The 14,185-nt window shown below is 42.2% G+C and overlaps 2 protein-coding genes across 2 annotated transcripts; both read right to left on the bottom strand.

Annotated features, from left to right (window-relative positions):
* Window positions 1-4,494: 4,494 nt before the first annotated feature.
* On the bottom strand, window positions 4,495-5,439 carry LOC308460770 (olfactory receptor 5B21-like; the record flags this gene model as incomplete). The annotated part of the gene is made up of 1 exon (XM_080977294.1): window positions 4,495-5,439. The coding sequence occupies one exon, from the start codon at window positions 5,437-5,439 to the stop codon at window positions 4,495-4,497; it is 945 nt and encodes a 314-aa protein (XP_080833420.1).
* Window positions 5,440-10,598: 5,159 nt separating this feature from the next.
* LOC308461515 (olfactory receptor 5B21-like) lies at window positions 10,599-11,546 on the bottom strand (the record flags this gene model as incomplete). The annotated part of the gene is made up of 1 exon (XM_080978511.1): window positions 10,599-11,546. One exon carries the CDS (start codon window positions 11,544-11,546, stop codon window positions 10,599-10,601), a length of 948 nt encoding a protein of 315 aa, XP_080834637.1.
* Window positions 11,547-14,185: the final 2,639 nt, after the last annotated feature.

Raw genomic sequence — 14,185 nt, 5'->3', positions numbered from 1 at the left:
CCCCAGCTTGACCCTTGTAAGGAGGAGGAAGAGGAAGACAGTTTAGATTTACAACAGGGGTTTTAGGGATGTCATGGCTCAGAGGCAGATGAGGGTGTTAAAGAAATTTGCCCATAAATTGTTGCCTTCCTTAAGTGATTTGCAACTACCAAGAAGGCACGTTTTAGGCTCTTAAATGTTGGGAGTAAAGAACAGAGACCAAACCGGGAAAATTTGTAGCAAGGCGGCTTGTAAGCCTGATCTTTATTGAAAACAAAGAAATGACTGTTGCAACAGGGTTCCTTGCTTCACGAGAAGGAATCCCAAAGGCAAGCCCTGATATTTATACACTTGGTTTTTCATACAGGACAATACAAGTACATGGATTACAGAAGAGACAGACTAGGCATGGCATGAATGGATTTGCAGGTGAGTGACACTTGGGGAAAACATCTGTGTTAACGACAGTTCTTGTGGGTGATTTGCATTGTTTTTCCTGGGTGGTGTCAGTAAGAAGCTTATGCAAACTTGCTTGTGACATATTTACTGATATGTTTTCTTGTTTGCAGAGTGATCGGAGTGACACCTGGAGCGGGCTGATAAGGAGGGAAACAGGATTTGAGCGTTTTGCCTGTGGGCTGTCAAGGATATGCAGGAAGATAGTAATGATCGCTTTTAAATAAAGTTGCATTTTGTGAATGAGAGTACATGTTTTTTATGAATGGATGTATGAGATTCATGCATGGTAGACTCAATAGATGGTGCTGCACCACTGAGGCCACCTCTGACAGGTCTCCGTTACTTTATCTTTCCCTTGCAACATAATAGATACATTTTACATTCGTGGAGTTACAATTTTACACAACTAAAGTTACATTTGGTATAGACACACAAGCTTCTTTAAAATCAAGAGATGTTACAATGTTTCTGTAAAAAGGCAAATTAATATAGTGTGGCAGGAGAGAAGGGGAAGGGAGAAGGGGGAGAGGGACAAGCAGAATACAAGCAGAATACACACATATGTGAAAACATGAGCATGTACAGGCTACAGTACAGTACAAGAACACATGGAAACCTCTTTATTGTGAGCAGGAAGGATCCGTCCTTTATTGATACAGGAACATATACTGTTTTGTTTTAAAATTCTTACAACAAGGGGGAAAGTTGGGAAATAATGGGAGAGTACGAGGAGGAAACACCAGGGGGGTGACAGCTGATAGACACAGTGTCTTTAGAAAGCATTCCAGACCCGGCCCCCTCTCAGAACCCAGCGAGCCTTGAAAGTAGGAGAGCAAAGAGCTCAAAGACAAAGGGCACGTAGCACCACCCACAGGAGAGACAATGAGGATGACAAACGAGGAACTGGGAGAGACAGGGGGTGGAGATTCACTGTGGACAATGCCATTATCCAAGAGGTTGGGTTCTATAGCCTCTTTCTGTAAATACTGAATAAAAAGTGTATGGTAAGAAACATTTCCATGTCTTTGTATGTTCCTGGGCAACTGGCCAGGAGTCACAGGCAGCAGCCTGACAATACCAGTGCTACACTGGAAAAAAAACTTGGATTCAAAGAAATGTTAAATACCACTGGGGGGAAATGGTGCCTTATAGGACCCCGCTGATGATCAGCTGATTGGTGGTGCCTGCAATGTCGTTTTTGACATAGCTAGAACTTTACCTGCCCCACATGTGACATCATGAGTCCCTGTCAGGGGAAAAGGTTGGGTATAACTAAATATATGATGATGACAACGATGATGATGATGGATGGCATCATATTTGCCACATCGTTCAAGTGGGAAATGTGGCTCAAATGAGTAGGCCTTTTAGGTCTAATAAGGCCATGGGCTGGAGTTTCCTCACTCATGTTAATAAGAAAATGCTTGCATATGTGCCATGGGACTACCATACGTTTATCTGCAAAATCAAAACAGTGGCTAAATAAAAGGCATTCTGGCAATCTGGAAAAAAAATAGCTCTACATCTATGTTCACTAATAATAATAATAATAATAATTTATTATTTATACCCCGCCCATCTGGCTGGGTTTCCCCAGCCACTCTGGGCGGCTTCCAAAAGGATATTAAAATACTATGATACATCAAACATTAAAAGCTTCCCTAAACAGGGCTGCCTTCAGATGTCTTCTAAAAGTCTGGTAGTTGTTGTTCTCTTTGACATCTGGTGGGAGGGCGTTCCACAGGGAGGGCGCCACTACCGAGAAGGCCCTCTGCCTGGTTCCCTGTAACTTGGCTTCTCGCAGTGAGGGAACCGCCAGAAGGCCCTCGGTGCTGGACCTCAGTGTCCGGGTAGAACGATGGAGGTGGAGACGCTCCTTCAGGTATACTGGACCGAGGCCATTTAGGGCTTTAAAGGTCAGCACCAACACTTTGAATTGTGCTCGGAAACGTACTGGGAGCCAATGTAGGTCTTTCAAGACCGGTGTTATATGGTCTCGGCGGCTGTTCCCAGTCACCAGTCTGGCTGCTGTATTCTGGATTAGTTGTAGTTTCCGGGTCACCTTCAAAGGTAGCCCCACGTAGAGCGCATTGCAGTAGTCCAAGCGGGAGATAACCAGAGCATGCACCACTCTGGCGAGGCAGTCCGCGGGCAGATAGGGTCTCAACCTACGTACCAGATGGAGCTGGTCCACAGCTGCCCTGGACACGGATTTAACCTGTGCCTCCATGGACAGCTGTGAGTCCAAAATGACTCCCAGGCTGCGCACCTGGTCCTTCAGGGGCACGGTTACCCCATTCAGGACCAGGGAATCCCCCACACCTGCCCGCCTCCTGTCCCCCAGAAACAGTACTTCTGTCTTGTCAGGATTCAACCTCAATCTGTTTGCCGCCATCCATCCTCCAACCGCCTCCAGACACTCACACAGGACCTTCACCGCCTTCACTGGTTCTGATTTAAAGGAGAGGTAGAGCTGGGTGTCATCTGCATACTGATGAACACCCAGTCCAAACCCCCTGATGATCTCTCCCAGCGGCTTCATATAGATATTAAAAAGCATGGGGGAGAGGACAGAACCCTGAGGCACCCCACAAGTGAGAGCCCAAGGGTCTGAACACTCATCCCCCACCACCACTTTCTGAACACGGCCCAGGAGGAAGGAGCGGAACCACTGTATGACAGTGCCCCCAGCTCCCAGCCCCTCAAGACGGTCCAGAAGGATGTTATGGTCGATGGTATCAAACGCCGCTGAGAGATCCAGCAGAACTAGGAAACAGCTCTCACCTTTGTCCCTAGCCCGCCGGAGATCATCAACCAGTGCGACCAAGGCAGTTTCAGTCCCGTGATGAGGCCTGAATCCCGATTGGAAGGGATCCAAATGGTCCGCTTCTTCCAGGCGTGCCTGGAGTTGTTCAGCAACCACTCGCTCAATCACCTTGCCCAAGAATGGAAGATTTGAGACTGGGCGATAGTTGGCCATCGTGGCCGCATCTAAAGATGGTTTTTTAAGAAGCGGTTTAATAACCGCCTCTTTCAGCGGGTCTGGGAAGGCTCCCTCACGGAGGGAAGCATTCACCACCCCACGAAGCCCATCGCCCAGCCCTTCCCGGCTAGCTTTTATAAGCCAGGATGGGCAAGGATCAAGGAGACAGGTGGTTGGTTTCACTCGTCCAAGCAGCCTGTCCACATCCTCGGAGGTAACAGATTGGAATTGATCCCACTCAACTTGACTAGACAAAACTCTAGCACTCCCCCGCCCCGGCCCTGCTCCCACGGTGGCGTCTACCTCTTCCCGAATCTGAGCGACTTTATCTGCAAAAAACTTTGCAAAATCATTGCAGGAGATCATGTGGCCCGTATTGGGCCCCGATGTAGCAGGTGGTTCCGCTAAATTGCGGACCACCTGAAAAAGTCTCCTGCTGCTGTTTTCTGCAGATGCAATAGAGGCGGCGAAGAAAGCCTTCTTCGCCGTCGCTACCGCCACTTGGTAGGCTCGACACTGAGCTCTAACCTGTGTCCGGTCAGCTTCAGAATGGGTCATCCGCCACCGGCGCTCTAGCCGTCTCAACGATTGTTTCATTGCCCTCAGATTCGTGGAAAACCACGGGACACTATACAGTCTTGTAATATATGTATTCTGGGCTGCTTCACATGACACGGCAAATTAAAATGTGGCATGCTGCAAATTGAATAAACATGTTGGATCGCAGCAGCAGGTAACATCAGCTTTACTCTTCCTTATTTACTAACTGCAGAAGGCACAATAGTTAATCTAAAATTTATATTAGTCTGCCATCCAAAATGGGGCTTGTAGTTAAGGATTCTTCTAAAGCACGATATGTAGCCAATGTTCTATGGTTACTGACATGAACCATGATCCCCATTTCAGATAAATCACTAAGGCAAATCTTAGCATAATTGCCATGCTGTGTTGTGGTTAAAATACTCAGAAGTAACAGAGAATATGTGAACTTCTTCCTGGGAGCCTACACATCCACAAGGTTATGGTAAGGCATACTTGGGCTAATATTGATGTGTGGACAAGGCATCTGCAAATTATTCTAAAACCTTGCATTTTTTAATGGCTCTTCTTAAGGCTTCTTTCACTTCTTTGTTCCTCAGGCTGTAGATAAGGGGATTGATTAGAGGGGTTAAGACTGAGTAGAAGACTGAAAAGATTTTGTCCACTTCCCACAATGCGTCCTTTTTTGGAAGCACATATACAAATATTAATGATCCATAAAATATAGAAACCACAATAAGGTGGGAAGAACAGGTTGAAAAGGCCTTTTTCCTCCCTGTTGAAGATGGGATCCGTAAGATGGTAGAAATTATATACACATAAGACGACAGTGTCAGGAAAAAAGAAACAGCATTTATGATTGACAGTATATGAACCACCAGTGTCACCAAAGTGGTGTCACTGCAAGAAAGAATTATCACCGGTGTTAATTCGCATAAGAAATGATCAATTTCACTGGGACCACAGTAATATAGTTGTGACATTAAACTTACTACTATTGCCATAACTGTAATCCCACATAGCCAGGACCCAGCCGACAAGAGAAAGCAGAGTTCCCCATTCATAAGAGTGGCATAGTGGAGGGGCTTACATATGGCTAAATAGCGGTCATAGGACATGTCAGCCAACAAGTAGCATTCAGCAATTGCTAAGGTTCCAAACCAAAAAAACTGTGTGAAGCAGCCACCAATAGATATAGTTCTATCCCCTGTCAGGAAGCTGGTTAACATTCTGGGGAGGACAGTTGAAGAGTAACAGGTCTCCAAGCAGGACAAGTTTCCAAGGAAGTAGTACATAGGAGTATGAAGGTGATGATCAGAGACTACCAGAGTGATGATTATGATGTTTCCAACCACAGTCATAGTGTAGATGATTACGAACACCATGAAGAATGGAATTTGTAATTTGGGGTCATTTCCAAATCCCAGAAGGGTAAATGTGGTTATTGATGTCCCATTGCCTTTGTAAAAATTCTCCATAGCAATGGTCACTGAAATTAAATTGCCAAAATTTTAGTGTCTTTAGGTCATTAGGTGTAATGTTCCAACTTTCATGAATTGCTGTTATTTTAGAAAATCACTTCAAATCGAAATTGGAAGCATAATCTTAATGGAGTGATACATCTTTATCAAGCATGAAGCATGGGTATAGGTTGGACTGGAGAATTAGCTGAAGATTGCAACTCAGTTGTGAAACTTCTTGTTTCACTTTGAGCAACTCATTTTCAATATTCCCTAGATCAGAGAATATTTATTCATGTTAGGCTATATATACTAAATAAATAACAAACTTTACAGTTAGAAGATAAACAATAAAATAATAATATTGTGCAACAAGTTGTGGATTGTGGGTCTGATTCTCTGGCTACAATCCAGTAGGACTATGAAACACAGGAGCTCTAATGAATCTTATGTTTCATTCACTACAATGCAAGGACAGTTCCCATTGAGCTACTCACTATAGTCACAGGGCTGGATACAGAGTATCTTAGCTGCATTAAACTCCTTTTGAAATATGAAAGATTTCACTCAGGACTAGCATGTCCTATTTATTTTACTGGGACCAAAGTTCATCTAACTTAGCTTGAATCTATCTCAAAAATTATTACCCACTGAAGCTTCATTCACATATACTTTCCACAATATGGAAGAAGTTCAATGTCATATGCTCCTGCATTGCAAAGCAGGAGTGAGGTGAAGCTAATGGTTTCTGATTCCCAATTGTTTAGTAATGACATCAACATTAAACTCACCTGCTCAGAAGTAGAACATTTAATATAACCTTGGCTATTGCATTAATGGACTGTAAACTCATTTTATTTCTGGTACTGAAAACAGCTTAGACTTGTTGCTCCATTCTGTCTGTATGGCATTTACAGCTGGCTGTGTTTGGTAAATTCTGGGGTTCTATTAAGAACAGATGTAGATCTTAAAAGCCTGAAGTCTGCCCACTCTTTGTGTAAAGGTAACAGCCATAGCCACAGGGGAAGGGCTGTTTACAAGGGTATTTTCTCCTGAATGACATCCTCCCTCTCAATAACAGTGATAAGGTATGAGAAAAATAATAAAAATATTTACCTTTCCTCTTTACCACCAGGCAGAATAGCTTAGTGATTTATTTCCTCAGCAGTGATGGCCACATTAAGCTGTGTTGCCAATTCAACATAACTGTAACTCATGCTAATATGTTTTACATGAAGAGGGTTTAAAAGGTGGTGAATAGCCACAAGGGATTAGTATGAAGAAAAACCTCTTGAGTTTTCTAAGGACTATGCTTAAATTGTTCTTCTGTGGGGAAAGTTCTACTCTAATTATGCCTGTGCTGATGGGTGCTGTGAATGCATGGCAACGAGATAGGAATCTTCAGAACTTTATGTACTTAGATGGCTAAACTTAGTTTGAGCCATCATAATTTGATGGATATATGGTACCAAGTGGTGGGATGGAACATTGATTGGATGGCACTGTGGCCAGGTTGGATTCTATGGTTTGTAAGAGTCAGGCAAGGGCGTACTACAGTTAAGATAGGCTGTTTAGGTAGGGACAGGAGCAAGCTGGTAGTAAATCAGATTGTGCAAGTTGGAGTTAGCACAACCTGTATATGATGATGGTGATAATGATATAATTATTTATTTCTTATACCCCCACCCCTCTGACTGGGTTATCCCAGCCACCCTGGGCAGCTTTCAGCAAAAATACAGGGGGGAGGGCGGAATCAAACAGTAAAAGCTTCCCGAAACAGAGCTGTCTTCAGATTTCTATGAAAAGTTATATAGTAGTTTTAACTCTGACATCTGACAGGAGAGCATTCCACAGGCCTTCTGCCTTGTTCCCTGTAATTTCAATTATAGCAAGGAGGCCCTTGGAGCTGGACCTTGGAGCTGCCTGCTTTGAACAATGGGGTGGAGCTGTTCCTTCAAGTATGCAGGGTCGAAGCTGTTTAGGGCTTTAACGGTCAACACCAATACCTTGAATTGTGCTTGGAAACATACTGGGAGGCAATGTAGATCTTTTAGGACCAGTGTTATATGGTTGTGGTGGCCACTCCCAGTCAGTAGTCTAGCAACCACATTCTGGATTAATTGCAGTTTCTGAGTCACCATCAAAGGTAGCCCCACATAAAGTGCAATTGGGAGATAATAAGAGCATGCACCACTCTGGAGAGGCAGTGGGCAGGAAGGTAGGGTCTCAGCCAACATACCAGATGAAGTTGGTAGATAGCTGTCCTGGGCACAGAGTTGACCTGCACCTCCATAGCTGTGAGTCCAAAATGATATCCAGGCTGTGCACCTGGTCCTTTAGGGGTCATGGGATTTTTGTCTGTCACAAACTGTGGAGTTTTGACTCCACAAAGTGGGAAATGACAGAGACAGGATGTTTGTGTTACTGTGTTCTGTGAAGTGGGACTATTATCCTTTGTTCTTTCTCTTTGCTGTCTGATGCTAGAGAGAGATGGAGCCATTTTGCAGTGCTCCGTGTGTGTTTATATGTAAATAAAGTAGATTAGCCAAAATGCTGAGTTGCTGAGGTCTGTTACGCAAGCTGCAAAGACTCTACGGATTCCCTAAGTGTTCCAATATCTGTTGGCATCGGTCACTGTCATGTTCGGGCTGAAGAAAGCTTTTGAAGCTTTTGAACGATTGACCAGGAGAGAGATAACATGCTAGTTGGGCATGTGTCTCTGCCAGGGTCCTACTTGAGTGTAGGACGAGTTCCTGACAGGGAGTCCCTCACACCTGCATGCCTCCTATCCCCCAGAAACAGTATCCCTGTCTTGTTGTGATTCAATTTTGATCCATTAACTACTAGACTTGCCAGAGTGTCAGGCCTAATAAGCACAGCAGCTCATCCCTACAGGTCTTGTCCCATGAATCAGTTGCCAAGACTGAAGGTCATTGTCTTCCCAAAGCCATCTAAGTTCCCTCCTCTCCAGGGATTTTCCCAACAATCAGAGACTGAGCCTGTGTGAAGCCAACATCTTCTACACCCTATTCATACCTCTACTCATTCTGGGAGACTAGCAGGGAGAGGAGCTTGTCACAGCAGGAGGGGGAGACACCCATGACTATGCACAAGCCTGATTCATCTCTGCCTCTTGGCCTCTGTCCTCCCCTGCTGCACTTTCCGGGCTTTGAGCCTTCTTCCCTTGGTGGTTCTCCAGCTGGTTCCTCCCATTCTCTGTGTCCAACCAGTCCATGGCAGGTAGAGACATGAGAAAGTTGGCAGAATGCCCATAGAGATGGAGCCTCTCATATTTCAACAGGAAGTGCATTCAATAACCAACTGAAAAATCTTGATGAGTTCAAAGAAATGTTGGAGAACATTGGGGGGGGGTAGTACCTTGCAGCACCCCAGTGCTGATTTGCTGATCAACAGTATGTGCAAACACATTTTTGTGGTAACTTTAGCTTCCCCACATCTGGCATCACAGTGTCATGCTTCCCATGCCATGGAAGTGGAAGTGGTAGGCCAAATGAAAACACTTTTTAGGCTGAAATCATGTTATAAAGAAAACACTGGAAGGAACTGATACATACTGATACTATTATAGCGATGCAGAACCCTTTTCAGCTCAAGTAACACATTCCCTTCTAAGCTTCACAAATGATCTTTTGCCGTGGGGGTTCAGCCACAAAACCCAATGAGAGATCTTACAGTTTGACCCACTTGCAAGCCAGGCTTCACAGAAGATGATTACATAGTGCTGGTTTCCCAAAACATCATATAAGGACAAACGTTACTCAAAGGTTCACCACTTGCAGAGCATCATCTGATTCAGTTGATTGATTGATTACATTTATATACCAGCCTTTATCCAAAGATCACAGGGTGGTTCAGAACATAAAAATACAAAATGTGAGCACAAAATACATAATAAAACAAATGAAAACAAACTAATAACCCCACTCCCCCAAACATATTTAAAAGGCCATAGACTGTTAGTCAAAGACCTAGTTATAGAGAATACTATATACTATATAGCTTAAAGCTATATAGTAGAGGCACTAGGCAAGTCTCCTTGGTGAGAGTATTCCAAAAAGAGGGAACAACCACAGAAAAGGCCCATTCTTGTGTTGTCACCTTCTGGACCTCTTGTGGATGATGGAGTGATACCTCTTTATGAAGAATGGATATAGTTTTGACTGGAGAATCCACTGAATATTACAACGCAGTTCTGAAACTGCTTGTGTCACCTTTGGCAACTCAATAGCTCCTAGAACAGATAATATTTATTGATGGCAAGCAATGTGTACTAAAAAAGGAAGCGGGGGCCTGCCAAATCAATAGATTCAGTAAAGGGTTAGAATTTAAGCAAACTCATAAATACAAGAATTTTGCAAGGGCTGGAAATAACACCAGTTAGCTTCCTCATGAGTAGAGTTGCCACCTTTGTTCTGGCAAAATACAGACCAGGATTGGGTAGTGATTTCCCCACCCAGTGCTGGAATGACTTCAAAGCAATCCATTACAACAACATACATGGTTTACAGTGTTTTATTCAATGGAAAAACATAGCAAAAGCACTGTTTACAAGTATAAGAAAAATATTGCATATTACATGTATAGCTTGGCTTGTAATGCTAGCTGGTTTGACACAAACCAGGATGAAACATCACAATGACGATGTATATCCCAATTCAGTGGAAACTATCAGGAAATGTTCCAACAATGATATTGAAAGGAAACAAAAGCAAAAAACCTATTTGTTTTGGCTGAAAGAAAGTCACTCTGTGTTGAGTCAATAATCTCTCCCTCTCTCTCCTTGACCCTTCATGAGGATATTTTGTCAATCCTTGCCACATTAAACAGTTCTTCAAAATAATTGAGTGGAAATTGACACAGGACAGATGGAGGTTGACTAAAATCAGATCATCACTTTTTATCAGTTCCTCAGAGCACCAGTTCTGAATATCAGCACACCCGTTCCCCATCGCAGAGAAGATCCTCTCCATGCCCCCTAGAATACTCAGAATGTCGGAAACAGCATAGTAGGTAGATCAGATGTCTTAAAATACAACCACCCATCTTGCACCCACTCGTTTTCTCTTGGCTAGGGGCAGAGCAAGCATGAGCTTCTCTGTGGGAGCCTGCCCATTCACAAGGTCATTTTAAGGCATATTTAAGGCTAATAGTGCAAATTATGTTAAAACCCTGCATTTGCTTATGACTCTCCTTAAAGCTTCTTTCACCTCTTTGTTCCTCAGGCTGTAGATAAGGGGATTGATTAGAGGGGTTAAGACTGTGTAGAAGACTGAAAAGATTTTGTCCACTTCCCACAGAGCTTCCTTTTTTGGGAGCACATATACAAATATTAATGATCCATAAAATATTGAAACCACAATAAGGTGGGAAGAACAGGTGGAAAAGGCCTTTTTCCTCCCTGTTGAAGATGGGATCCGTAAGATGGTGGCAATTATACACACATAAGACATTAGCGTTAGGAGACAAGACGGAATAGCATCGATGACTGAGACTATGAGACCCACCAGTGCCACCATAGTAGTATCACTGCAAGAGAGATTAATCACTGGTGCCAATTCACAAAAGAAATGATCAATTTCACTGGGACCACAGTAATATAGTTGTGACATTAAACTTACTACTATTGTCATAACTGTAATCCCACATAGCCAGGACCCAGCTGACAAGAGAAAGCAGAGTTTCCCATCCATAAGAGTGGCATAGTGGAGGGGCTTACATATGGCTAAATAGCGGTCGTAGGACATGGCAGCCAACAGGTAGCATTCAGCAATTGCTAGGGTCCCAAACCAAAAAAACTGTGCAAAGCAGCCACCAACAGATATAGTTCTATCCCCTGTCAGGAAGCTGGCTAACATCCTGGGGAGGACAGTTGAAGTGTAGCAGGTCTCCAAGCAGGACAGGTTTCCAAGGAAGTAGTACATAGGAGTATGAAGGTGATGATCAGAGATTACCAGAGTGATGATTATAATGTTTCCAACCACAGTCACAGTGTAGATGAATACAAACACCATGAAGAATGGAATTTGTAGTTTAGGGTCATTTCCAAATCCCAGAAGGGTAAATGTGGTTATTGGTGTTCCATTGCCTTTGTCAAAATTCTCCATAGCTTTGGAATTGAAATTAAAATGCTTAATTTCTAGTATCTTTAAGTGTAAATTACCAACATTCAAATGTTACTAGAATTTTTTTTTTAATCACTTCAGATATGCAAGTATTTCTCCTAAGGTTAATCTTGATGGAGTGGTATATCATTATGAACAATGAATCATGGATATAGTTTGGACTGGAGAATCAGTTGAAGATTTTGACTTAGTTGTGAAGCTCCTTATTTCACCTTTAGCAACTTGTTAGTAGTATTTCCCATGTCAGAGAATATTTTTTGATGGCTATATATACTAAATAAACAACATACTTTATATTTAGAAGATGAAACAATATCATAAAAATTGTGCTGCAAATTTTTGTATGTGATCTAGTTCTCTGACTCCAGTCAAGCAGGACTATGCAGCGTATGAACTCTTCTGCATTCACTGCAATGGAAAGAACAGTTGTCAGTGTGCCACCCATTATATTCATAGCACTGGATACAGAGTAATTTAGCTGCATTAGACTCCCTTTGTAATAAAGGAGAGATTTCAGTCAAAGCTAGAATGTTCCATTGATTTTAGTGGGACCAAAATTCAACCAAAATAACTTGTATCTCCCTGAGGCTTCATTCACATACACTTTTAACAATATGGAGGAGCTTCTATGTGATATGCTCCTAGGTTTCAGAACATGGGTGAGCAAACAGTAATGGTTTCTGTTTCCACATTATTTAGTAATTCATCAATATTAAATTCACCTGCCAAGCAGTAGAAAATTTCAGTCAACCTGACTTTTGCATGAATTCATTTTATTGCTGGTACTGAAAATAACTTAGAATTGCTATTCTACTTTATGTGCATAGTGGCTGGTAAATTTTGGGGCTCTATTGAAAAAAATCAGTAGATCTTAAAAGCCTGACATTTGCCAACCCTTTGTGGAAAGGACTGGTTACAAGGGTCTTTCCTCCTAACTTGCACCCTCGATCTCAACAGATTTAGAAATTCATAGGGAAGGTGTATGTTATGGACCTGATGTGCATGTTCTTACAGTTCATTCAACCACTTTTCACCCTACAAGGTAGCTCCTATCACATTGTAAAAAGGGGCTCATGCCAAAGAGTAAGATCTAAGGAAGCAGAAGAACATCAGATCCTGCAGATATTTTGAGCTGAGCAATCTATCATTTAGAAGGGATAGATAAGTTAATTGCATGGAGAACAAATGTAAGAAGTCTCGAATTATAGCATATTGAATTAAATGAAATAAAATTCGCCTTCTGCGGTGGATCCCTGAATGATCACTGGTCCTCCAAAACATTTCTAGTTCATTTATCAATGTCCAATATAGTTCTCATGAAAATGTTGTGCAATGTGACATTTGAGACCAATTTGGGTGTTTCTCTAAAGGAGAAATGTCTGAAGAATTTCAAGCAAAATCTAAGAAACAACAACCCAGAAACAAAATTTCTATGACATGTCATGTGAAAATGTGAGATCCATGAGAGTGTCATTCAGAAAATATATCTGGTGTATGGGCTACACCTCAACACAGGCATGGTTAAGCTCACTGAAATCAGTGTCCATCTCTGTGTTGTCAGAGGTTAGAAAACATACACCAACTTTCTTGAGAGTGTCATTCAACTTAATGAGACTTAGTTCTGAGTAGGCATGTATAGGTCTCTATTGTAAATCTTTAGCAAATAATGGAAACAATGGCTAGGTTTTTGCATCACAGAGGAAAGACAATTGGAACACTGAGAGAAAGACACAGAGAGATATAGAAGACACAGAGAGATATAGAAGACCTCCCCTTTGAGTCGTTTGCTTTTCTAGCATTGTTCTGTAAGGAATGTCAAATCTTAAGTCATTTAGTGAAAAACAGAGATAGGATCTGAGAATAAAAAAGCTACCTTTCCTCTTGACCATCAGATGGAACAAAGGCAGAATAATTTAATGATTCATTTCCTCAGCTGTGATGACCACATGACGCTTTTCTTGCGTGTCTTACATGACTGCATCTCACACTAACATGTTTTGCATGAAGAGGGATTAAAAGGTGGGAAATGGGCACAAGGGATTAATATGAAAAACAACCTCTTGAGTTTTCAAGAAGAACTGTGCTTAAATTGCTCTTCTGGGGGGAAAGTACACATTCCCTTTGTAAACAGATGATGCAACTATAATTATGACTGTGCCAGTGGGTGCTGTGAAAGTGTGGCAATGAGATAGGAATTATAAATCATCATAACTTTATGTTCATGGAGGGCTAAACCAAATTAGATCTATCATAGTTTGATGAATATTTGGTGTCAAGTGGTAGGATGGGACATCTATTGGACAGCACTGTGGCCAAGCTGGAGTCTGTGGTTTGTAAGAAGTCTATCACAGTCAGCCAAGGGGAATCCTCATCCTCATCCTCATTTAAAGTATATAAATTGTGCAATTTTAGAATTCTAAAACCAGTAACTCAAATAGTAAAACGTAAACACCCATAAATATAATATAACATCAAACTACAAAACAGTTGAGATAGGCAGCTCAGGCAGAAAGATCAAAAAGCTGGCAGAATGCCAATAGACATGGAGTGTCCCATATTTCAGCAGGAAGGGCATTCCATAACATTTCAATGACTTCATAGAAATGTTGAAGAGCATTGAG

This window comes from Podarcis pityusensis (genome assembly GCF_964106645.2).
Source record: "Podarcis pityusensis genome assembly, chromosome: 13".
In the NCBI taxonomy this organism is placed as follows: Eukaryota; Metazoa; Chordata; class Lepidosauria; order Squamata; family Lacertidae; genus Podarcis; species Podarcis pityusensis.
This window is presented reverse-complemented; position numbering and strand designations above follow the sequence as displayed.